This window comes from Hemiscyllium ocellatum, chromosome 9, assembly GCF_020745735.1.
Source record: "Hemiscyllium ocellatum isolate sHemOce1 chromosome 9, sHemOce1.pat.X.cur, whole genome shotgun sequence".
Lineage (NCBI taxonomy): Eukaryota > Metazoa > Chordata > Chondrichthyes > Orectolobiformes > Hemiscylliidae > Hemiscyllium > Hemiscyllium ocellatum.
In genome coordinates this window covers 79,748,419-79,775,570 of record NC_083409.1, presented here as the reverse complement: position 1 = coordinate 79,775,570, position 27,152 = coordinate 79,748,419, and the positions used below count along the sequence as shown (strand labels likewise).

Below are 27,152 nucleotides of genomic sequence, written 5' to 3'. Positions count from 1 at the left end.
CTTATTTCTGACGAAGGGCTTTTGCCCGAAACGTCGATTTTGCTGCTCCTCGGATGCTGCCTGAACTGCTGTGCTCTACCAGCACCGCTAATCCAGAATTGAATTTCATCTACCAATTCAATATTCCACCCATTCCAAAAGCCTTTATCTGTCATTTTACAGCATTTCAATGCCCTCCTCTTGCTTTATAATACCTTCGCATTTTGTACTATCTGCAAATCTTGAAACTGTGTCTTGCAGCGTACACAAAGGTCTAAGTAATTAATATTTATCAGCAAGAGCAAGGGTACCAAACCAGCCTCTGGGGATCCACTCCTTTTCTCCTTTCTCTGCACACAATACTCATCCATAGCAACATGAAGAAGACAACAGACCAGCAACTTTAAAATTGTACAAGGAATCCTCATTACCAAAACTTAATCCAAAGTTGAGCCAACATTAGAGTCAGTTTTGGCTCAGTGACAGTACCAAAGGACCATGGATTCAATTCAAATTCAAACAATTACGTACATCACTGAGTCTGAAACTATTCTGTGTACCACTGACGCACTGCACTACTGGAACTGTAACGTTTTGGATTAAACAGAGTCTATGACTGCCCCTTCAGATGGCCCAAAAAGAAGCCAGTGCATGGCTTTAATGGTTCCTCCCAACAATAACCTTTCAGTCAACATCACAAAAGCAATTTTTTGTTGATGTTATTTTAGCAACACTATTTTCCTGCATTATAATTGTGGCTTCGAATGTACTTGATTTCTGTGGCGCAAAGGGAAAGACAGTATACACATGCAAGGTTTGTTCTTCTTCATTCAATGGGTTATGACACCAAATAGACCGAGATGCAAAGAGGCTGGCTATTTGCTGTTGACGCTAAAGTGCAAATTTATTACCACAAAATCGTACAGAGAAAAGTTGGATCCTCATCCATTTATTAGTATCTTCAAAATGGATTAAACAAAGACAGTCAGCAAGGATTTATCATGGGAAGCTCATGCCTGATTAATATGATTATATTTTGTGAGGGGTTAACAAGGATGAGTTTAGTGCATTCGAGTTAATCTATAATGATGCCAGCAAGGCTTTTGACCAGGTCCCATGTGGCAGACCAATCTTGAAAGTAAAGTCCCACGGGATCCAGAGCAAAGTTCCAAGTTGATTGCAAAAATAAATCATAGGATGGAAAAAAATGGTAACGGGCATTTTAGTGAAAAAAAAGTCTGTTTCCTATGGAGTATCCCAGAGCTCAGTACGAAACAGTAATTTTTGTGAAATAGCTTGGATGTTTCTCAACCCCATTCTCATGCCTTCTTCCCATAACCCTTGTTTCCCTTACCAATCAAGAATTTAGGGCGAGGGGGGAAAAGATTAAAAAGAGACCTAATGGGCAACTTTTTCACACAGAGCATGGTACATGTATGGAATGTGCTGCCAGAGGAAGTGGTGCAAACTCGTACAATTGCACATTTAAAAAGCATCTGGATGGGTATATGAATAGGAAGGGTGTGGAGGGATGTGGGACTAGATTGGGTTGGGATATCTGGTCGGCATGGACAAGTTGGACCAAAGAGTCTGTTTCCATGCTGTACATCTCTATGGCTCTATAATGATGTGGCCTCCACAGCCCTCTGCTGCAATGAGTATCACAGATCAGCTACCCTCTGTCTGAAGAGATTCCTCCTCATCTCAATTCTAAAGAGTTGTCCCTTCACTTTGAGACTGTGTCCCTAAGTCCTAGTCTCTCCTTCTGGTGGAAACATCCCCTCCACATCCACTGTATTCTCAGGCTTTTCAGTAGTCAGTAAATTTCAATTAGATCACCCGTCATCCTTCTAAACTCTGCTGAGTACATACCCAGCAACCTTAACCACTCCTCATAAGTCAAGCCCTTCATCCCCAGGAATCATTCTTGTTTAAACCTCCTCTGGAATCCCTCTAACACCAGCAAATCCTTCCTTCGAAATGGGGCTCAAAACTATTCATAATGTTCTAAACATGGTCTGACCACAGCCTTATACAACCACAGCAGTACATCACTGCTCCTGCATTTTAGCCCTGTTGAAATGAATGCTAAAATTGCATTTACCTACCTAACTGCCAATTGAACCTGCATATTAATTTTAAGAGAATTCAGAACTAGGACCCCCAAGTACCTTTGAAATTCACATTTCTGAAGTCTTTCCCCATTTAGAAAATAGTCTACGCCTCTATTCTTTCTACCCAAGTGCCTAACTTCACAATTTCCAACATTATATTCCAGCTTCGCCCACGCTCCTAGCCTCAGTCCTTCTCCAGTCTCCATGCTTTCTGAACGCTGCCTGTGCCTCCACCTGTATTTGTGTCATCTACAAACTGTGCTGCAATGCCCTCAGTTCCTTCACCGAGATCATTAATGTGCAATATGAATAGCTGTAGTCCCAACACAAACTCTCCAAAACCCCACTAATCACCAACTGCTTCCCTGAAAAGGATTTCTTTATCCCTTCTACCAAGTCAGCCAATCCTCTACCCATGCCAATAGCTTGCCCCTCAACATGGACTCCTTCCTAATTTAGCAGTCTCCTGTCCAGCACCTTGTCAAAGGTTTTCTGGAAATCCAAAGAGATATGATCTGGCTCTCCTTTGTCTAAATTGCTCATTACCACCTCAAAGAATTTTGACACGTTTGTCAGGTATGACCTCCACTTCAAGCCATGCTGACTCAGCCCTATTTTACCCTGCACTTCCAAGAACTCTGCAATCTGATCCTGAATAATGGAGTCCAAAGTCTTACAATGACTAACATCAGACTTACACTTTCCTGCTTATAATTTCCTGCCTTTTGCCGCCCTCCCCTCTTAAACAATACTGTCACATCAGCCATTTTCTGGTCCTCTGAGACCCTTCCTGACAGTGGAAAATAGAAATCAGTCTAGAGAATTGTAATGTGTAAATGGCGGGATAAAATATAAACAGAGAAGTTTGGAGGAATAGACGAACCTTTATGAGCACATAATTACAAATCTCTAAATGTACTGATAGATAAAATAATCAAAAAGTATTGAAGATAATTGCTTTTATCAGCCAACGAATGAACTATAAAACTTCGAAAATTAAGCACAGACTGGACAAAACACTAGTTAAACCACAACTGGAATACTGCATGCTGTTCTGGTCTCCAGTACACTAGAAGAAAGATATGATTTCCCACGAGAAGTTGCAGAGGAGGTTTATGAGGACGTTGTCTGCATTGGATAATTTTAACTAAGAGGAGAAACTAGATAGGCTGGAAAAAATTTCTTTGGAACACAGCAGACCTAAGTGTATAAAATATTGAGGGATCTAAACATAGAATGATCCAATTCCATTTTATTGAAAGGTCCAGAGTCAGCTTGCATATATTTAAGATAAGAAATAAGATATTTTGACAGGATTCTAGGAGTCAATTTCTCACCCAAGGGAATCTTAAACTCACTGTCGAAGGACTGGAGAGGCAGAGATTCTCATAAAACTAAAATAAAAGAGTTGTATGTACACTTGAAGTGTTGTAACCTACAAAGCTACAGGTCAAGATCTGGAAGGTGGCATCATGTTAGTTAGGTACTTGTTAGTAATCATGGACATGAAGGGCCGATAAACCTCTTTTCATGTAACAAATTTCCATGATTTCAAACAGGGACTATAGATGGTAACTTTTAGCTCATTTTTGACTATTATTGGGATTACAGGAATAGGACAGTGGTATTCCAATGTATTATTCTACTGGAAGTATAAGTATATCCTTTTAGAGCTACAAAATTGATCCAATGCTGTAACATTGATTACATTCACTAAAGGGTTAAATGCCATTGAGGTTAGAAATCAGTACTCCATTTAACTGGAAGAAAGGTGTATTGTGGGTCTGCAGAAAGTGTGGCTTAGTTTTCTGAGTTTGTTTTTGTGCATTGCAATGACTACCAAAGGATTAACTTTAACATTTCATAAATCTACAAAAAGTGTGTTTTCATGAAGAGAACTGCGCACAACTGTGCCTGTTTCATTACTATACAGGTTGTTTGATACAAGAAAGAAAAAGATAGCTATCACAATCCAAGGACATATGATTTGTTAACAGTACAGCCTGTACCAGAGGCATCAACCAGCTTCAATTACCACTGGATGCCTTTAGTAGGCTAGCAATTGTCAGATCCTGTAACTTATTTTGGCAGTGGAGGGACAGTTTGAAAGAGAAAAAATACTGGGCATCTGATCGGAGTGAAAGCCCGAGGTCTGCACAGCTAATTACTTAGATACAACAACTTGACAAGAGATACTTTACATTAAAGAGCAAGCTCTATCGAACAGTGGCAGCTGCCACACACAGCAGGCAAGGACAGTCCTCCTCCCTCCTCCCACCCAGATCTCAACTCCTCTGCTCATATGCTAGATTGGTGTCGCAGTAGACATACTTTGGGGAAGGATGATTTCCAGCTCCTAATGAATATCAAGTAAGCATGTAGATACATATAGGAAAATAGGATACATATAGGTCCCCAAGCCTAATTCACATTAACAACCCAAACCTTTACCAAAGGTTGCCTGTTTAAAGTGAAAACTATCTTGGAATGAAAAAAGTTTTAGCCAATTCTGTTTAGCATTTCTCTTAAACATTATACAATGGATGTCAGGGTAACACAATTTCTTGCAACCAGTGATTTAACTGAATAATGCAAGGTGGAAGCAATACCTGTTGTTTCAGGTGACTGCTTGAAGAAAATACGTCAGTACATTAGTAATTTAGTTTAAGTCAAATAGCTCAAGAGGATAAGCCTGCCATTGGGCACGAGCTGCCAAAACACTCAGCATGAGCAAAAAAAAAATACCTGTTTTAAGTAAAAGGCAAATATTCCATAAACTGAAAAACACACAGAAAATGCTGGAAACAATCAGAAAGTCAAGATGAAACAAAAACAAAATTTGCTGGAAAAGCTTAACAGATTTGGCAGCATCTGTGAATAGAAATCACAGTTGGCATTTCGGGTCTAGTGACCCTTCCTTAGAACTGATGACAGCTCGGAAAATGTTGATTTATATGCAGAAGATAGGGTTTGGGGGGGGGGGGGGGGGGGGGTGGAAGGAGTAAATGGTAGGTAGGCAAAGAGCCCAAAGAGACAGAAAAACAGTTGGATAAATAAAGGAGTCGATAACAATCTGGCTGCGGGGGTGAATAAATGTTGATAGAGACTGTTAATGACTAACAACAGGTAATATGCAATGGCAGACTATGTGATACAAGGACTGGTGTGTGTGGTATGGGGCTAGGACATGGGGGAATTCAGGCCCTAAAATTATCAAACTTGTGATTGAGTCCAGAGGGCTGCACGGTCCCCAAGCCTAAAAAAAAGAGGTGTTGTTCTTTCAGCTTGTCTGAAACACTGCAGTAAACCTGAAACAGAGATGCTGGCCAGGGAACAATGTGGTGTGTTAAAGTGGCAGGTAATTGGAAGCTCAGGATCTTTTCTGCAGGCAGAACATAGAGGTTCTGCAAAGCGATCACCCACTCTATGCTTCATTTGCCCAAAGTGGGGGAGACCACATTGTAAGCAGTGAATGCAGTGGACTATATTGTGACAAGTGCAGGTTAACTGCTGCTCCACGTGCAAGATGTATTTGGGCCCTTGGATTCTGAGGAAGAAGGTGGTAAATGGGCAAATGTTACAGCCAATTTTGAGAAGATTTGTAGCTCTGGCTGAGGTTCAGGTTGTAATTTTGCTCTCTGAGCTGGAGGTTTGTTCTCAGACATTGCGTCACCATGCTAGCTAACATCAACAGTGAGTCTCCGCTGAAGCTTCAATCAAGGCTCACTGGTGATGTTACCTAGCATGGTGACAAAACATCTGAGAACAAATCTACCAGCTCAGAGAGCAAACTTACAACCTGAAGTGTTCCACCTTTGGTGGTTGCAGGGAAAGGTATCACAGGACTATGGGGAAGTGTTGGAAGTGAAGGAAGAGTGGACCAGGGTGTCCCGGAGATTACAGTCCCTGCAGAAGATGCCATCACCCGAAATATATTCCCTTCCCTTCCATTGTCCACGTTTTGAAGGGACCATTCCCTCCAGGACATCCTGCTCCATTCTTCCTTTACCATCAGCTGCCCCACAGCCCCACGACATCTTCCCTTCCAATGGCCGAAGGTGTAACATCTGCCCATGTATCTCCTCACTCCTCAGTATCCAAGGGCCCAAACATACCTTCCAGGTGGAGGACCACTTTACCTGCACTTCTCACAATCTACTGCATTCATTGCTTATATAGTGGTCTCCTCTACATTGAGGAAATGAAGCATAGACTGGATGACCACTTCATAGAACGTCTACATTCTGCCCATAAAAAAGACCCAGAGCTTACAGTTGCCTGCCACTTTAACACACCACTTTGCTCCTTGGCCAATATCTCTGTCTCACGATTGCTGCAGTGCTTCAGCGCCAGCTGGGAGGACAAGACTTCATTTTCTGCGTGGAGACCCTGAAGGCCTCGGACTCAATAACAAATTCAATAATTTTAAGGCCTGAACTCCCCATGTCCTACCCCCTACCACACACACCAGGCCTTGTTATTACATAGTCTGCCATTATACACTACCTATTGTTAGCCACGAACAATCTCCAACAACAGCTATTCATCTTCTCAGCCAGCTTGTTACCGATTGCTTTGTTTGTCCAACTGTTCTTCTGTCTCTTTGGGCTCTATGCCTATCTATTGTTTACTCCTTGCTCCCTCCACCCACTCTATCTTCTACATGTAACTGAAATTTTCCTAGCTACCATCAGTTCTGAGGGCCTGAAACATTAACTGTGATTTCTATTCACAGATGCTACCAAAACTGCTGAGCTTTTCCAGCAACTCCTGTTTTTGATTCTGATTTACAGCATCTGCAGTTCTTTTGGTTTTTAGTAAGTCAGACAGCATCTGTGGAGAAAGATGGGTTAGCATCTTTGATCAATAACCTTTCATAATGCATTAAATATAACTTCCTCTCTCAAAAGATGCTGAGACCTGATCTGCTGAGAGCTGTCTGCATTTCCTATTTTCATTTCAGATATCCAGCAGCTAATATAACTTGGTTTTTATTCATGGCGCTTACTGGCCAGAGACCTTTTAATGAAGCAACACATCTTAGGTTAAAGGGAGACTGATGAAGCATTCCAGCTTCATTGTCATGACATCAAACATGCCCTTGATTATGTTACTGCATACCTCATAGCAGACTTCAGCCACCGTGTTAGCATATCATGGAATAATTTCAGAGCATTTCTTATTTTTCAAACAGTGCTTTAATCTTATGTGAGGAAATTCTTTATGATCAAGTTCATTTTAATGTTCCCACCTCCTGTCAAAATTGCTAAGAAATATAGTCCATTTCGTATTATTGATTTACAACAATACTCTTACTGGGAAGTTAATTACTGATGCATTACTGAAAATGTTTGAGGAAATAACATACAGTTGATTTTCAAAAAAAGTTCAATATTTTACTGCATATGCTTTAAAGTCAAAACACTGTAATGCCCACAGAAGTACAGATTGTGAGCTTCAGCTCCAAAGTTGCAGTATGGTAATCAGGTTAAAAATGTGAGAACTTAATTTAAATTCAACACCCAAAAAGTTATAGGCCTAAAAGTTCTATTTAAAACAAAAAGCACATTCCATCTTTTTGATACATACCTTTTAGGAATACTCTGGAATTCAAATGAAACCATACTATGACTAACCGTACTAACTGTCCCAGCCCAGGAGCAAGTTTGGACATATTGGGGAGGTGGTGGTGGCACACGGACCAGGGTACATTAAATTAGGAAGACAGATATGGGGTTTAGACACACCCATTGTCTTTCCATTTCCATGTCATCAAGTCAGGACAAGATGGTTCATCACACTTGCACCCCAGCATAGAAGCCCTGACATAGGCAATTAATGTCCATGCAGAAGCCTCACCAACCACTGGTATTCAACCAGAGGGAGGCAATCAAAGGAGTCGGCACCCTAAAATAAATTTCTGTCAAGTCTGACTACAAGCTTCTGGGTAGGAGGAAGGCGGCATTCCCTTCTGTTAAAGCTGCCCAATATCTGCCCAAGGGATCCACCATCAAGAACAAGGGTGGGTGGCTGAAAGTAGCACCTTGCCCTTTGTAGCACCTTCTCCAATGTAGCCCAGTCTAGTATCCTCTCATACATCACTGATCTTACATCTCTGGTGTGCGCAGTGCCAACAGTTGCCACTGTTTCTGGTGATGCTGATGACAAGAGGGATTTGAGAGTCTCGGATTTTTTAATTCGGAGGAAAGCTGGACATTGGGCTTTATGGGTGGCACGGTGGCTCAGTGGTTAGCATTGCTGCATCACAGAGCCAGGGACCCGGACTGGATCCCAGCCATGGGCGATTGTCTGTGTGGAGTTTGCACATTCTTCCAGTGTCTGCATGAGTTTCCTCCAAATGCTCCGGTTTCCTCCCACAATTCAAAGATTTGCAGGCTAGGTGAATTGGCTGTGCTAAATTGCCCATGGTGTTCAGGGATGTGTAGGCTAGGTGCATTCGTCAGGGGAAATGTAGCGTAATAGAGGTAGGGGGATGGGTCTGGCTGAGGTACTCTTCAGAGGGTCGATGTGGACTTGTTGGGCCAAATGGCCTGTTTCCACACTGTAGGGATTGCATAATTGGCCAACAAAGGGGTCAATTCCAGCAGATCCTCCCCAACAGGTGACAAGGTTCCAACCTATTCACCAGCCAGAAGATGAGACCCTCATCAGAACCATTAAATTCTGCCCTCTAAATCAAATTAAAGACAGTCTTTTATCAGTCAGCAATATGAGGGTGGTTTCAGTAAAGAAAATGCATTTACTGAGAAGATTCCATCTCTCTCCAAATTGCAAATCCAAAGATTGAACTGTTGGCTTACATTAGGTTCACACATCAGCTTGCACTTCCTATACAATCTCATTCTTCATGTAACACAAGACTTCTAAGTAATATAGCTACATGACTTGCAAACTGAACCTGTGTACGACCCCACATAAACATGCAATTACACTTGTTGCACTCAGGATGTTTCCGACAAATTTCTTTCAACTATTTAGCTTCCAATCTTTACTGTGCAGCATGCTGTAAATCTATCAGACTGACAGGGCAATGACAATTGTGTGTGGAGGGCTACCAAAGTCCAATATTACAGAGAGGAATGAAGAACCATGAAACCAAATGCATATGAATGAAACAGAAATTTGACATTTGGAGTATATCTCAAATTAGTTCAGATGTGGAGTCAAACCGACATTACCCTTAACCTTTGAAGTGCAAAACATAACAATGTTACAGTCATGACCATGAAAGGTAATGATAGAAAAAGTAATAAGACAGACAGAATGGATTATCTCGAAATAGCCAATTACAGTTTTTGTAGGTGGAACATGCTATCTAACTAATAATGCTATTCAATATGGAAACAAATGACATGCAAACCTCATACATATCCCTGTATATCATAAACAAAATTGCTCTGATTCATACAGTCATTTCTAAGTAAATGTCACCCAAACTAGGCAATGATTGTCAATTGGTGTTCTTTCTTTATTCCAACTATGCTTTAGCTGTTTTGGTGCTATCGTGTAGCAGAGCAAACATTAAAAATTTACATTATAGAGTCACAAAGTTGTACAACATGGAAACAGACCCTTCAGTCCAACTCATCCATGTTGACCAGATATCCTAAATCAATCTGATCCCATTTGCCAGCATTTGACCCTTCCTGTTCATGTACCCATCCAGATGCCTTTTAAAATGTTGTAATTATTCCAGCCTCCACCATTTCCTCTGGCAGCTCATTCGTACATACACCATCTTGTCAGTGAAAAAAATGCCCTTTAGATCCCGTTTAAATCTTTCCCTTCACCCCTTAAACTCATGCACTCTAGTTTTGGATTCCCCTACTCTAGGAAAAAGACCTTGGCTATTCATCCTATTTACGTCCCTTGTAATTTTATTAACTTCTATAAGGTCATCCCTTGGCCTCCAATGCTCCAGGGATAATAGCCCCAGCCTGTTCAGCCTCTCACTATAGCTCAAACTCTCCAACCCCAGCAATATCCTTGTAAATATTTTCTGCATCCTTTCAAGTTTCACAACATCTTTCCTATAGCAGGGAGACTAGGATGGATCAGTATCCCAAAAGTAGTCTAACCAATGTCCTGTTCAACCGCAACATGACAGCCCAACTCCTATACTCTTAGCACTGACCATAAAGGCAAGCATACCAAATGCCTTCTTCACTACCTAGCATGTCGGGCTATCCTAGCTAGTAGCAAGATTTTGTGTCTTATGCTTCTTTTCATCTTCCATTTTCAGTAAAAATCAAACATGTCCAATGAGCTGCACTTTTCACATTCTATCCACTTCAGCAACTAAACACTCGAGAAGGAGAACTAAAGAACAATTGCGTACATACTGTTCATATTTATTAAGTATCAAAAGCAACTCAGTTATTAACTAATCCATCTTGGTTTTGCAGTTTATTAAGCTGCTTAAGCCGCTCAATGAGGCTGCTGCTATTCAAATCAAGGTATCTTATTCTCCACATTTCTGACCCTAATCTTATTGAGAGAAATTCAAACCTGAACAGCTGTTAAAGGAATATAGCAAACCGTCTTTCAGGTCTTCCATTATTCAAACAGATTAGCAACAACTAAGAAATAAATGTAATGTGTACAGGAGATCCTGTAATCAGAGAATATATACTTGGGTCATAACAGAGGTGGAAATGGACAGTGAAGGGGACGAATCAGGCACCGAGTAGAGCTGAAACAGGAGGACAGACACTGATGTGACAATTGTGGCAGTGTTTGGAGGGGCTGGGAGAGTAGACATAAACTCAGGCTTTAAAGTCCAAGGATAGTAATTTTGTCCAGGGTGGATGGTACATCCAGCCTCAATCATGTATTTAAAGAATGAACTTCAGAACGACACCATTCATTAACTGAAGAAGCATTGTTTTGTTTTTTTATTTAAAGAATGCACGAGTGTTTGTGACAACTTGATGGTCGTGAGTTTGATGGTCATGCCTTCATTCTGTTTTGTGATAGTATTGGTCAACAGCATAGAGGGTAACGATGTGAGCACTCTTCAGAGTTGATTGCTAAGAAATTTTATTTTTAATAGAATGCCCTCACTATTTCTCCAGCTCACATTCCTCCTTTAAGAAGTTCCTCAAAGAATACATCTTCGAACAAACTTTGGCCATTTGCCCTAATATCTCAACTGGTTTATTGATTTCGCTGCACTTTGGATGCTGCCTGAACTGCCATGTTCTTCCAGCACCACTGATCCAGAATCTGGTTTCCAGCATCTGCAGTCATTATTTTTACCTCTGTGGTCAAATTCTGTTTATAATGTTCTTGAGAAGCATCTAGGGGTTTTCATTACAGTAAAGGTGCCATGTATAAGTGTTTATGTATTGAATATATTTTCTAAATAAGCAAAAGTACACTGTCTAAAAATTAGCATCAAACCATTCAAGAGATGTCAAGAAGTATTTCAACTCACAAAAGGATAGTAGAGGTTTGGAACTCTCTTCCATAAACAATAGTTGATGCTAGATCATGTGTTAATTTTCAATCTCAGATAAATAAGTTATGTTAAACAAAAGCATTAAGGGATATGGGCCAAAAAAAGGTGGAGCAATGCCATGGATTAAGCAAGGTCTCAGTGAATCGCTGAACAGTTTTGTGGGGCTGGATGGTTTACTTCTGTTCCCATGTTACTCAGAGAAATATTGAAGATTAGAAGGAATCATGTAGGTGTTAATATTGAATCTGTACATTATCTTGGTACTAGCGCAGCCGCTCATGATGTGTCACATCCTCTCACTCAGAACAAAGACATATAGTTACTCAACTTAACATTAAGTTTGCCCATTAAACAAAATGGAACGCTCAAGAATGGAAAACAGTGAGCGGTTACAACTTTCAAGCATATATTTGGATTTCATTTTCAAAAGACATCATGTCAATTCCAACCCCACTTTCCAAAAAAAACTTGGTTTTTGCTTCCAAATCAATATTTTTAAAAAGTTGGTGTTATCACTCAACATAACCTTACCATTCAGCCTTGCTTGCCTGTTGGACCTTACTCGCAAAAATGTCTAAAGAGAAGCAGAAAAGAAAGGTGAAAAATAAACATGAGGCACTTTAACTGTCAGATTCTGTTTGAATATCTGTGAAATATATGCCTGAAGCAGATAGATTGCATTGGATTTTCTCATTGCCTAACTGTACAGGATGTAAACAAAACCTACTTCCTCCTTGCCATTGGTCTGTTCTGTATCCTCCATTATTGCTGGGTCCATAGCAGGATTAAAGTAGGATGACCTGTTAATATTGCTTGGCATGAATGTAGCACCTGGACACTTTACACCTTTATAATCCGATCCGAGCAGATCACAGAAACAGAGAGGATGTCATTAGATTCAAACCAAGAAGCGGCATCTTGCTCAGCTTACGCCAGGCCTTGGAAACAGCGGGGTCACGTGACCAGGGAGCGCAAGGTGAAAGTGCAAAGTACAAGGTGCGCGTGCGTCTATTGGCCGATAGGTGGCAGCAAACCAGCACTGTACGCAGTTCCCCCATCATCTACTGTTTGAACTAAAACCTCTTCTGAATCAGAGTCTGATTTCTGTACCAGATCATTAATTTGTTTTGCCCAATCATTACACGGAATTGATTTAACATATTTGATGCATTGAAAACTTAAAGGAAACAAAGTCAGTTTTGATTAGCTACACACATATAATTGGAAAAAAAATCTGCATCAACTTTTGATTCTTATCTAGCCAAGCTTAGACTGGATAGGATTTACTTTATGAATAGCCATTCATTGGAACTGGGGAAAAGATAGCTAATATTTGTCAGTGGGCAATAAGTAGCTTTTAATGTGACATTTTTTTTAAATCCAAAAGATGAACTAGTTTTCTGTTTTTTTTAAGCACAGATGAATATTAATCTGAGTAAATTACAAGATTCAATTGAGGAACTTCAGATGAAGTTTAGATGATGTTACACACTGCTCCAGTGGGCTGTAACAGTTTTCTAAATCATGTTTGATGGCAATATATACCAAACTAATTTTTAAAACTAAAATGTCCTCATTTTACAAGCATCACCCCAGCAAAATGTGTGAAATGACTTAATGTTGAATGAAGGGTACACCCACTTATCATGCCCATAATACCTGAAGAATAATCATTTCACATCAACAGTAGTGCGGTATTCAAAGAGTGGAAATGAAATCCATGTTATATATTATTTAGCATCAATCGTTAGCTGTTTTGCAAACATACCTGTAAAATCAAAAATTCAGCAGCATCTAACCATCACTGTACAAGGAAACTACTGAGAACCAGAATTTATTTGTTTGTTTTCAGAATATTGACAAGGCCACATTTATAGACTATCTATAAACAACTGAGCAGCAGATATGCTTATTATTTTTCCTGCATAGTGAACAATTAGGCAACATTTTAACATAAATAACTCAACAGCCTGAAGTGGAAAAAAAACTTGAGAAAAGCAAACAAACGGAAGACAGCGGAAAACAAGTGATCTTGAAAGGCGGCCTCATGAAAGGAAGATTCTTGGACATTCATGTCTCTTCTGCGCGTAAGGAGGATAATGATAGCACAACCAGTAAAGCACACATTTTCATCAACTGCATGAGAATGTCAATTATCCAAACTATTTATAATTAGAAGAGTGAAGATCCAATAATCACTTGCTGAGATACTCAAACAACAATTAGTTTGTGGGCACAAGGGTTTTTTTTCACTGTAGGAATAGAATCATAAAGCATAAAGGACACAAGAGGCTATTCAGCCCAACATGCCAGGACTAGCTCTTCAACTGAGCTATCCATAAGTCCCACTTTCCCATTTTTTTCCATAAAGGATTGCAATTTAATTCTTTTTCATATTTGTATCTAATTCCTTTTTAGAAATTATTCATGCTGTTTCCACCACCCTTTCAAGTAGTGCATTCAAAATCATAATAATTAATTGCAATTAATTGAATGCAAGTGGTGGGTATAACTGGGGATTCATTAAACTAATGTTGCTTGGTTGAGCAGAGCATGTTTTTAATGTACAACTCTGTAAATAATTGCTTGAAAACTTGTCTCCATTCTATATTTTATTATTTGCCTTTCCTAAGTATAAAAATCACTCACCACATAAAATAAAACCAACTGTTCTCCCATCTGATCTTTTGCCACTGAAAATGACTGGAGGTACAGTTTTCAATTCTGTTAGACTATTTGGCTGTAAACAACTTATCTTGTAACTAATAGATTGATTTTAATTAAACGTGATTTACAAATAGGGTATGGTGAAAGTGCACATCCAAATTCTGAAACTTTTTAAAGAATTCACTGACACTGAGACATTAGGTAAGCAGACTTTGTTTAAAAAGTTATGTTGTGAATTGCTTTATTAAGAAGGTTGAATATTGTTTAGAATATTGTGGAGTGTCTCAGGTGCTGTTCTATAATTTGTCTTAGTTGTCAGAATGTGAGCAGAGTTTTCAGTGCAGTATTTTGGCCTCTTCAATGAAATGGAATCTCTGAAAAATAATTTGTTTTGTAATTACTGAACATCAAGCAGGTAGAGGAAAGTCCTCAAGGACCAATTGCATAATTATAAGAACTGTGAGTCTAAAGAATACCCTCTTCACTTGTTGTATTTGTTATTGTTCTGGGATAGAATTGTCACTCTCCTTTTTTCTTCTATGTAAACAAAATTTAACTTTCTCATTGCATAACCTCAAGGTGCAGTTTCAGTTTGAATAACAGTTTCAACATAAATCACAAACTTTTTTATATTATATGTAATATCATCATCAATAAAAGCAAAAAAAACACATTAAGAGATTGACAATTTACTGAATTTATATTAATGGAGGAAGGGAAGTGCAATAACACAGAAATAAATAAAGGTCAGACATTTACTAAGTTATTGCAGTGAGGGAACACAATATAGAGTTGCTTTCCTTACATGGACTGTCCTCTTTTTGGGGAGATGAGGGGGAGATCTCAGAAGTAAATGAGCCCTTTAGGGTCAAGATGACCACCCAGTGAGATTTCTTTTGAATTCAGGTATCTCCAAAATGATATGCCAGCAATGGAAATCCATATCCCAATTAACTCCCGAAGCACGCAGATAAGCTTGATACTAAGTTAGGCAGGTTTCAGGACAGTTGATAATTGACCAGCCAGTCTAGCTCATTTATGAAACCTAGAGAGATAGAACTGTCGGTAGGGTGGGGACTCTTTGCTCATCACTACATAACTTTTCATATTGTTTCTCCATGGTAAAGCAGTAGGAAGCTGACCATTCTGTATACTGAAAGCCTGTATATTTCAACAGGTTTATTTGGAAGCACTAGCTTTTGGAGCATCAACCACCTGATGAAGGAGCAGTGCTCTGAAAGCTAGTACTTCCAAATAAACCTGTTGGACTATAATCTGGCGTGTGATCTTGAACTTTGTATACCCCAGTCCAAAACTGGCAGCTCCAAATCCTGTATATTTCAGTCTGTTAACTTGACGCATTACCCATGCACACAGCTGAGGTCTTTTAGCAATGGCTTGATCAACCTTTGCCTAAAACTTGATCCAATTAAAATTTGATCTTGAATAAGTTGCAAATGTGGAGTATGTGTTAAGTGAGGAAAATAGTTTGTGTGCATTTTCTGACAGTGTGTTTTGGAGATGCTTAAACATGTGATGGGATTTTGCACTGATCACTCATGTGGCAAGAGGAGTGAACACTTCTTAGCTTTGTTGATGTCATTTTTCTTTTAAGTATCTGTGACATGAAACAGGCACAAACAAATCAGTACACAAAGAGTAGAATATGAAGATTTACACAAAATTGTAATTGCAATAAATGAGCAAAGTATGTTAAATCTATTTTTACAATAATGCATTTTGAAATCAAACAAAAGAATTAACATTACTTCAGTGATGTTCCAGCTTCATACCAAGAAGCATTTTATTTTCTCATCTTTTTATTTGACAGCTAAAATTCTGCCAAGTAAAAATGTGATAGTTCTGTGCTTAGTTCATATGTTTTTTATAAACACGATAATATTAAGCAAGTAAGGCAGTTTTTGCCTCCACCAAATAAGCACTTTATCATCAGCATTATTTGCTGTAATAACAACTTTTATTTCTTATCAGAAAGGTAAATCAACCCTGCTTCTGGATCTTTATCATTATCCAAGAGCTCATGTGTGAAGTAAGGCTGAGAACAGATCAGTTTGACTATGATGATCCCTGTGATTGAATAGCTTGCTAAAACTCACCACCCAAGTTAACATATGAATGGTTGCTTGATCAAAATAATGGAGAGCTATTGATGCCAGAGGAGCAATATATCAGGATAAGTTAAAGCCTCTGGGTTAGAAGAAATTGGAAAATAAATGCTTAAAGATTTTCTTTTTGGTTTTAAGCTTAACGCTGTAATTAAAAATTATGAAACTTTGTTTAGTGTCGAGAGCCTGCCTATGTTAAAGCTCTTTTCTTTAATTATAATGACTATTTTTATTGACCAATCTTCTTAAGCCTATAGGACTTTTATGTGATCCAAATGGGCTTTCACATAATGCTTTTATTGTACAACATTATTTTTACAGTTTTGCTGGCTACGAAAAACAAGAAACAATGCACTATTTAAGCATTCTTTTAAAGGATATTTTTCCTCCATTCCAAAACCCTATTTTTTTTTCCACTTTTGCTTCCTTCACTGGGAATTCCTGTTCACAACTTCTCAATGTAGCTACCCAGTTCACCACAAGATTATGACTCAAAACAGCAGAGGTTGCTTTATGCAATGGTTAGTTACTGCCTTACCTTGCCCATGATGGCATGGTCCAGTCTAACTTCAAGTGGAGACATGAGTCCAACTTCATTTCGAATGGTGCCAGGGCATATCATTATAGGCAACTGGATGAATGTTCACTTGGAGCTGCCCAATTTTCATCTAGCTACAGAGCCTTATTGAGACAACATATGGATGTTGTGTATGGTTTTGGTCTCCTAAGGCAGAATATACTAGCCATTGAGTGAGTGCAACCAAGGTTTATCAGACTGATGCCACGTGGTTGTGGGTTGTTCTATGACAAACATTGACGAGGCTGTTCTTCTGAACTCAGAAGAATGAGAAAGGATCTCATTGAAATTTACAAATTTCTTCCATGGCTTGACAGGGTAGCTACAGGAAGGATCTTTCCTCTGGTTGCAGGGGTCCAAAAATAGGGAATTGTCTTAGAATATGGGCTAGTCCTTTTAGGACTTAGATGATGAATGTCTTCACTCAAAAAATGATGAATCTTCAGCATTAGCTATCCAGATGGCTGTTTAAGCTCAGTCACTGAGCATGCACAAGGCATTATCAATCTATATCAATAAATTTCTCAACATTGAAGATGTCAAGACATCATATGGGGATAGGGCATGAAAATGGTATTGAGGTAAAAGATCCACTACCATTTGTTGAATAGCAATGGAGGCTTGAGGCAACAAATGGTCTACTCCTGCTCCTATTTCTTCGTTAGTTTGTAAAACTCTGTCCGGTCAGGCAGCATCATAGCAGCAGAAGTGTTGATGTTTCAAGCTTAGGCTTTTCATCAGGAATGTGGGAAGGGTCCCAGGGGGCTGAGAGATAAATGGAAGGGGGGGGAATGGAGTTGGTGAAAAGTAACTGGGAATGTAATAGGTCAATGAAGGGGGGGTGATGGTGATAGATCGGAGAGGAGGGCATGGCAGATAGGTGAGAAGGAAGATGGACACGTAGGACAATTTGGTCTCCTTCCTATCGGAAAGATGTTGTGAAACTTGAAAGGGTTCAGAAAAGATTTACAAGGATGTTGCCAAGGCTGGAGGATCTGAGCTACAGGGAGAGGCTGAACAGGCTGGGGCTGTTTTCCCTGGAGTGTCAGAGGCTGAGGGGTGACCTTATAGAGGTTCACAAAATTATGAGGGGCATGGATAGGATAAATAGGCAAAGTCTTTTCCCTGGGGTGGGGGGAGTCCAGAACTAGAGGGCATAGGTTTAGGGTGAGAGGGGAAAGATATAAAAGAGATCTAAGGGGCAACTTTTTCATGCAGAGAGTGGTATGTGTATGGAATGAGCTGCCAAAGGATGTGGTGGAGGCTGGTACAATTGCAACATTTAAGAGGCATTTGGATGGGTATATGAATAGGAAGGGTTTGGAGGGATATGGACCGGGTGCTGGCAGGTAGGACTAGATTGGATTGGGATATCTGGTCGGCATGGACAGGTTGGACTGAAGGGTCTGTTTCCATGCTGTACATCTCTATGACTCTATGACAGTTCAAGAGGGCGGTGCCAAGTTGCAGGATTGGATCTGGGATAAGGTAGGGGGGGTGGTGGGGAAGGAGATTAAACAAAACTGGTGAAATTGACATTGATCCTGTGTGGTTGGAGGATCCCAAGGCGAAAGACGAGGCATTCTTCCTCCAGGCGCCAGGTGGGTAGAATCTGGCAGTGGAGGAGACCCAGGACTTGATGTCCTTGATAGAGTGGGAGGGGGAGTTGAAGTGGTCAGCCACGGGGCAGTGGGGTTGTCTAGTGCATGTGTCCTGGCAATGTTCTCTGAAATGTTCTGCAAATTGGCGTCCTGTCTCCCCAATGTAGAGGAGATCACATCGAGAGCAACCTTGAACTGTCCTATCCGTCCATCTTCCCTCCCACCTATCCGCTCCACCCTTCACTCTGACCTATCACCATCCCCCCCACCTTCAGCTACCTATCACATTTCCAACTCCACCCCCCCTCCCATTTATCTCTCAGCCTCCTCGGATGCTGCCTGACCGGCTGTGCTTTTCCAACATTACTCTTTTTGGCTCTGGAGTTACTTAATGCTGCATGAGATAAAATGCTGCCTTGATACCAAGGAAATTCTTTTTTATATTCAATTCTTTTGGTCCTATATGTAATGAGGTCAGGAGTTCAGTGCACTTGGCAAATCCAAACTGTACATCAGCAAGCAGATAATTGTTGAGTAAGTGCTATTTGATAGCACTGTCATTGACAACTTTAATCACTTTTGTGAAGATTGAGAGTAATCTGATTGGGCAGTATTAGTCTGTTGGACTTGTTCTGCTTTTGGTATACAGGGCTGAAAATGTGTTGCTGGAAAAGCGCAGCAGGTCAGGCAGCATCCAAGGAGCAGGAGAATCGATGTTTCGGGCATGAGCCCTTCTTTAAGAAGGACTCATGTCTGAAACGTTGATTCTCCTGCTCCTTGGATGCAGCCTGACCTGCTACACTTTTCCAGCAACATATTTTCATATCTGATCTCCAGCATCTGCAGTCCTCACTTTCTCCTTTTTGTATACAGGACATACCTTGGCAATTTTCCACATTGCCAAGTAGATGCCAGTGTTATAGCTGTACTGGAACAGCTTAGCTTGGGGCATGATTATTCTGAAACACAAGTTTTCAGTATTATTATAAGATTGTTATCAGAGTCCATAAACTTTGCAGTATCTCGTGCCTTTTTGTGATTTCACATGGAGTGAATGGAATTGGCTAAAGGTTGGAATCTGAGACTCTCCAGATTTCAGTAGGAGACCACGATATCATGAATTTGGCACATCATGCTGAAGATATCGTTTTTACCTGTGCTGGTGAAATGTGCTGGGCTCCCCATCATTGAAGATATGGGCATTTATTTGGAGTCTCCTCCTCCTATGAATTGTTTAAATGACTGAATATGGCAGGAGTGTAGAGCTAGTCTTGCGCATGTGCATCTGCTCCAGGTAGACCTGCAAAGATGATCTCAAGCAAGTCTTTCCAACTATTGGTTCCCTCACCACCTGCCATAAGTCCAGTCTAGCAGCCATGTCCTTAAGGACTCAGCTCAGTACCACCAAGCTTGTATTGGTTTTAAACATTGAAATTCCTTACCTAAAATACATTCTGTGCCCTTGCCACCCTCAGTTTATCCTCCAGGTAGAACATGGTGGAGAACTGAATTTCCAGCTGAGGGTTTAGGTGGGAATCAGCAAAACGTCACAACTGTATGCCAGTGTGCTGCCACCTCTGGTGGACCTGTGCTGTCAGTAGAACAGGATTGTGAAGATAATATCTGGGACATTGTTAGGTACGATTCCATGAGTGTTGGGGCAGACTGGTGGCTCAGTGGTTAGGATTGGCGGATTGGCCAAGCTAATATGCCCAGTGGTGTCCATGGTTATGTAGGTTGGGTGGACTGGCCATGTAAATGCAGGGTTACAATGATGGGGTGGGACAGGGAGATGCTCTTCAGAGGGGTGTTGTGGACTTGATGGGCTGAATGGCCTGTTCCCACACAGCTGGGATTCTAATCTATGAATCTCCACACCAAATGTAGAGTTTTACAGCTACTCCAAACTCTACACCAAGCTATACTTGACTAGTCCATGAAATAATTCTCCCAATCTTGGCAAAAGCCTACAGATGTTGGGAGGACTTTGGAAGGTCAATGGGACTGCATGCGTTATTGTCATTTCTAGTGCCTTGGTTATTGTTGGGTGGTGCATCAAGTTTCATTCCTTTTATCTGACTTTGACATTATTAGTTACAACTGAGCGGCTTTCCTCGCCATTCCAGGGGTATTTAAGAGTCAACCAGATTCAATCTAATCCTTGAGATCTTGTGGTAGGAAATGAATTGTGTTGGCTGACAAACAACAATGAAGTCTCTGCAACATTTCAGGACATATCACATTCTTTTGTCTTTTTTTGGAAGAAATGATAACTGCATATGACTCATATTGAGGTCATTGCTGCACATTCACAGTATTCACTTCGGAAGCTCTTTTTACTTTTACTTATTGTAAGATTGTGATTTCTAAAAAGGATCTTGCTACTGAAAATTCCCATTTAAAATAGGCCTTGCTGATGAGATTTTCCATTTGAATGAAGCCCTGATCGTAAAGTGAATCCTATTGGTGACACACTCAATATAAATTCTGTCCTGTTGATGAGATTCTTTTTGAATAGATGTCCTGATAATGACAGCTCTTCCCCTTTAAAAGAATCAAAATAGTTGGAACATTGGCTGGAAATGCATAAAAACCACTTTACACCTGGGTTCTGAGAACAGTCAATGAATACTGTTCTTCCCCCAATCCCACCTGATATCTGTCTGAATGATGAGTGTCATCTGCAGAGACTGGCGAAGCTGTGGGAGATTCCCCCTCCCTTTTAATTGGTGCTGATAACAGAACAGGCTGCAGAGAGAAAAGAAAAAAAATCATCAAAGAAGCATCATTTGCAGTAAAACATCCCATACTTAGTGAATATGAAAAGCGTGTCAGACATGGGAAATATTAATCTTGTTGAAATAGGAGTACAATTCATTTGTTAAAGGAACACAGACACCGATGCAACAAGACCCACAGAAACATGGCAGTGAACCAGGGCACAGTCATCTTCTCATCAACTTAAAGCCTTGTGTTTCACTTCTTTAGGGCCACAATTCTTTTTTTCCTTCCAGCATTCAAGAGAGATGAGACAATGAAATCTTAACCCTTACAACTGTACTTAGATTATCAGTTATAATGTCAATATTCTGCATGTTTTGCAAACCTTTGCATTATTAGTTTGTCATCTTGACTACATAAATGCTTTTTCCCCATTAATATTCACCTTATCTCACTGATAATGCCAATGTGTTTGAAAATCATGTTGGAAAGTTTACATACTTCAACCCTCAGCCACATTAGAAATATAGTGAACCTTAACACTGACTCTCTATAACTAAAATGTATTATAACATTTTCCACCACTTGCCTGCTAACACTGCTAGATAAGAATCGTCACAAAGGAAATGTTGCATTGTTGTGTTGCTGGAATTACAGAATAAATCTTAGAAGCCAGCACTTAAATTGAATCCAATGAGAAGCCATGTGAAACTCTATGAAAAAGGTAGTCATGCATCCATTTAGCTTGCCACTGCTTGGAATATAACAATAGCAATAACAATGTGCATTTATATAGCCCCTTTTTCATAGTAAGAGTGTTCCAAAGCCTTCAAACATTCATTATTTTTATCTTATATGAAACCAAGACAGCTACTGCTTCTGTGGAAATTAATTCTACCTGAATGTTGTTTTTCAAAGTTACCTCAGTCGACATTAAATGGCAACGTTCAATGCACCAAACACACATGAGCAGTTGTCACACTGTACATTGAAGTAAGCCAGCAGTTCTTCTTAGTTCAGTCACAGCAAACTGGCAATAGCATTGTAACATTGAAAACCTTGGCCTAACCAGAGGTAAACTGGAAACAAGCTTAAAATCACGAATAGCTATATTCAACAATATGTTAACATATACAAAGTACTAATATCCCAGTGACAATCTATTTTCTATCAATATAACTCTTAGGGTAAGAATCATTCGAAAAGTGCACTCCACTAATTTGACTTTTTTCAATAGACCTGAAATAAATATCCGGATGTACATTCCTACGTTCTCCCTAAGTTATTCAATCTGCTTCAAGGGCCAAACAAATTTGGGTTATTTCCACGAGAAGGAATTTCAGTGTTGTCTTCACTTGAGTCCAAAGACTGTTGAGCAAAACCACCAGGATATCTGTCTACCATTCTCAAGTCCTGACCTGTTCCTTTGGTCCCAAGTAAGTATGTCCCATATCACTTCTTGGAACCATCGTTATTTGATCATATACATATTCATGTAAATTCAATCTCTTTCACAATTAGGTATTTTGTCCTAGTCTTTTTATAGTATTTAATCAACATAATGTTAACTACTTTTGATAGGAATCTGTTCTACATATCTAGCAGTCTATGGGGAAAACGCAATTTTTTTTTAATCTCTTGCTTGAGGCTTGTCAATTTTGTACTCGAGTGCTGTAGTACGACAATCAAATTTGAAGTTAAATAGCCTGCTTTCATCTGTGTTATCCCTACCTTGTGGCATTTTAAAAACTTGAATCACGCCATATCATATTTTTCCTAGCATGAACAAGGCAGATTCTGTCAGTCTATCCTCATTACATAGTACCGAGTGTTAAAAACATCCTTGTCACTCTGTTTCCAATCATTCACATCAAACCATTGTGATATTAGAGAGTCAGTAACTCAAACATGTCTACTGGGCACATTGGTTGTATTCTTTTAATAAATCGTCACTCCCTATCATGAATCCCTGAAAGAAATATTTTTTCTTCATTACTTATCGCTAATGAGATTGGCAGAACTCCTTTTCTAGTATTTAAAGCATAACACAATGTACTGTAAAAGACAACAAACTATTAGTAATAACTGCAATCAGTCTGATTGATTATTTCTGCGAATTTATCAACTATTTTTGTTTTGCGTGATTACTGTTGATGAAATAATAATGGAAACTAACAGAGAGGACATATTAATGATGATAGTGTGAAGTAGCTGAATTAACGATAGAGGGTTTTTTTTCAGTAACTCAGGGTGCTTCAGTGTTAGCTTGTTAATTTCTTGGTGCAATGGTCATACCCAATAGCTAGATAACCCCAACACCTGCCCCCACCACTCTCCTCCCCAGTGAGGCCAGTGAACTACACTAATTAAACAAAAATGCATGCACATATTTTAATCAGCAGAAATAAACATGGAGAAAACTACACTAAGGGGAATCCTAATTCTTCATTAATGTTTAATTTATAAAAATGTCTTGACATTGAGACTTCTTCTTTAACCACTGATTTATCATTTCTTTCTTCTCCAATTTATGGCTGATCTCATGTCCAAGATATACTGAGACAGTATTTCTGCCATGTAAATTATTCTCTTTTCCCTCCCAAAACCTTTTATTCAAAATAAAGGTCAAATGATTAATAGAGCACAATAGTTTTGGTCAAGTAGAAACTCATTCCTGTATTAATCAAATAACTGAATAATCTGTGTTCTCCCTATGCAGACAGTGGAATTAAATGTTATGTATTGGTTTCATACTTTTGGCCAGCTGCTAAAGCAAGGCCCATTTATTTCACAGCCTCTGAGATCCATGGAGACGACCTCTGAAAAATGTAGGGCCGAACTAATCCCAAACATGTCAATCTCAAGCCCTCTTCTACATACAGCTTACAGTTCAGCTTAATAAACTATTCTTAAATACTGTGGAGCTGCTCACTTCCAAACACCTCCCTTGCATGTGTAAGTGAGAGTGCAGAGCCACTGATACTAAATAATACTGTCCTTATGCAGCTGTAGTGTATTATAAGGGTGTCACAAATAATAGATTGTTTAATACAAGTCATGGATTTTCTGGGTGCATAATCGATTATTTGGCGATGACAAAAAGGAAACTGTTAGAATTTCAACATTTTACTTTTTAACTATAAATATTGTTATTTTGAAATGAAATGTAGAAATGAGATACTATCAATCACTAAACACAATAAAGCACATTCCATTTTTCATGAGGTCCAACAGTTTATTTGCCAGTTGCAGTACTCAGCTGGATGTATACATGGCTGATGGGTGGTGCACCACTGGAATAGTAGTGTGGGAATCAACAGTATTCACTCAGATATCAAAGTAAAACATTCAAAAGCTTAAAACTGGATTGAAAGAGTCAAAGTAAAAAGTATAGATTTTTATGTGTTTTGCACATACCTTGTAAATAAAATATTATGAAATATACTGCAGACATCTAGTGGTAAAATATTAACTCCGAATCACTTATCAACTTATAGTGTTACAAGGTTACAAAATAACAAATACTCAGAAGCTGGTTTGGCCTTAAAATCCTCCCTATCATATTTAATATCAGGTATTTGTTAGGCACACACAGTTCAATCAGACAATGGAGAGTTAAGTATTTTAAAGTAGTTAGTTCATTAATGACTGATATTTATGAATAATTGAGGATTTTACTCCCATATGGGTTACATTTTAAGTCCCAAGTGTTGCTTGTTGCTAGAATTTGAGTGCCTCACTTTAGATGACCTTCATTTCTCAGTGGTCTGGAGTGTTGCACAACAATAATCTCCTTCATCCAGCATTTTGAGATCACCCCTCCCCATAAACCATACTTCTTTATAGATAATGCAAAGGGAATAGAATAGCTACACACGATTGATACTCAACTCAAGTAAAAGACATCAATTGCATTGATTTTCAGAAGTCCTCTCTCAATGGGTTTTTGTGCAGTCATCCCAAACTTGCCTCTTTAACAACATACCTGGCCTCTATGATATCCTTCTCATTTGATGCAATACTAACCCAATTCTTCTGATGGTTGTAGCTGAAAGAACTCCTCATTACCTGGATATCCCAGAAGAGACCAGTATCCCTGGCATGGTGTCATCTCTAAAATGCTGCTCTGTACCCAGAGAAGTTTGGAATGACACGGTGGCTCAGTGGTTCGCACACAAAGTGCCAGGGAGCCAGGTTCAATTCATAGAATAGAAATGGATAAAATCATAGAATCCCTACAGTGTGGAAGCAGAACATTTGGCCCATTGAGTTAACACCAACCCTTCGAAGAACATGCAATCCAGACCCAACCCCCGTAACCCTGCATTTCCCATGGGTAATCCACCTAAGCCTACATATCACTGGACGCAATGACAATTTAGCATGGCCAATCCACCTAATCTGCACATCTTCGGACCATGGGAGGAAACCAGAATACACAGACGAAAACCACACAGACATGAGGAGAATGTGCAAACTCGACACAGATAGTTGTCTGAGGCTGGAATCAAAGCTTGGTCCCTGGCGCTGTGAGTCAGCAGTGCTAATCACTGAGCCACTGTGCGAGGATAGCATAGGGCAAGTGGGTCTGGGTGGGTTGCTGTCTGGAAGGTTGATGTTGACTTGATGGATTGAATGGCTTGCTTCCATGCTGTAGGGATTCTATGATTCTAATTGCTAGCATTTCAGAGCTGCCCTACCTGGCTGCACACAGTTTAGTGGATGCAATGACAGGCAAGGGGAAATTGTGATACTGCTCTGTGGACAGGGAATTGGAGGTCCTGGTAGATGGGGTGGTGTAGAGGAGGGCCCTACACATTTCCCAGGACCACCAGATGCTACCATTCTGGTCAGGGGTTGCCAGCTGGGTCAGTGTAGTCTCCACGTTTCGGAGGAATGCCCAGCCTTCTCTACCCTGCCAAGTTAAGAACCCTAATCTACTCTTGCAATCTCACACATACTCTTTCTCTGCTTCTCCCCCAGAGGGTCATGATCTAAATCCTCTTACTAAACCACAGTCAGTCCAGATCGGGAACGGTACCTCCAACACCATGACACTGAGCACAGGGGCCACCCAGGGCTATGTGCTCAGTCCACTGCTGTTCACTCTGCTGACATATGACTGTGCAGTGATGCACAGGTCGAATTACATCATCAAGTTAGCTGATGATATGACTATTGTGGGTCACATCAGCATGAATAATGAGTCAGCATGCAGAGAGGAGGTGCAGCAGCTAATGGACTGATGCACAGCCAATAACCTGTCTCTGAACGTGGACAAGATGAAAGAGATGCTTGTTGACTTCAGGACGGCACAGAGTAACTACTCTCCTCTGGACACTGATGACTCTCCTGTGGAGATCGTGAAGAGAACCAAATTTCTTGGCGTATACCTAGTGGAGAATCTCACCTGGATCCTCAACACCAGCTCCATAGCCAAGAAAGCCAGCAGCACCTTTACTTTCTGCGTAAGTTGAGGAAAGTCCACCTTCCACCCTCAACACATTGTACGGAGGGTTCATTGAGAGTACCTTGAGCTGCTGCATCACTGCCTGGTTTGGCAATTGCACCATCTCATATTGTAAGACCCCACAATGGATAGTGGGGACAGCTGAGAAGATCATCGGGGTCTCTCTTCCCTCCATTACAGACATTTACACAACACACTGTATCCAAAAGGCTAAGAGCATTGTGGAAGACCCCACACACCCCTCACTCAAACTCTTCTCCTTCCTGCCATCTGGCAGAAGATGCCAGAGCATTTGGTCTCTCATGGCCAGACTGTGCAACAGTTTGTTCCCCTAAGTATGATCGGACTCTTTCCCATCTGAAATCTTTTGCATGACTTCAAATTGGTGCTAGAAAAGTGTCTATTATTTATCATTC

The 27,152-nt window shown here is 40.0% G+C and overlaps 1 protein-coding gene across 4 annotated transcripts in view; it reads right to left on the bottom strand.

Annotated features, from left to right (window-relative positions):
- rnf220a (ring finger protein 220a) overlaps positions 1–27,152 on the bottom strand; it is a 508,473-nt gene that overhangs the window by 114,909 nt on the left and 366,412 nt on the right. For all 4 annotated transcript variants that reach the window (XM_060830505.1, XM_060830506.1, XM_060830502.1 and 1 more), the window contains exons 5-6: positions 21,198–21,293; positions 12,106–12,148 (exon numbers count right to left, since the gene is read on the bottom strand). In XM_060830505.1, coding sequence (XP_060686488.1) covers positions 12,106–12,148; positions 21,198–21,293 — 139 coding nt within the window. The remainder of the gene's footprint in view (positions 1–12,105; positions 12,149–21,197; positions 21,294–27,152) is intronic.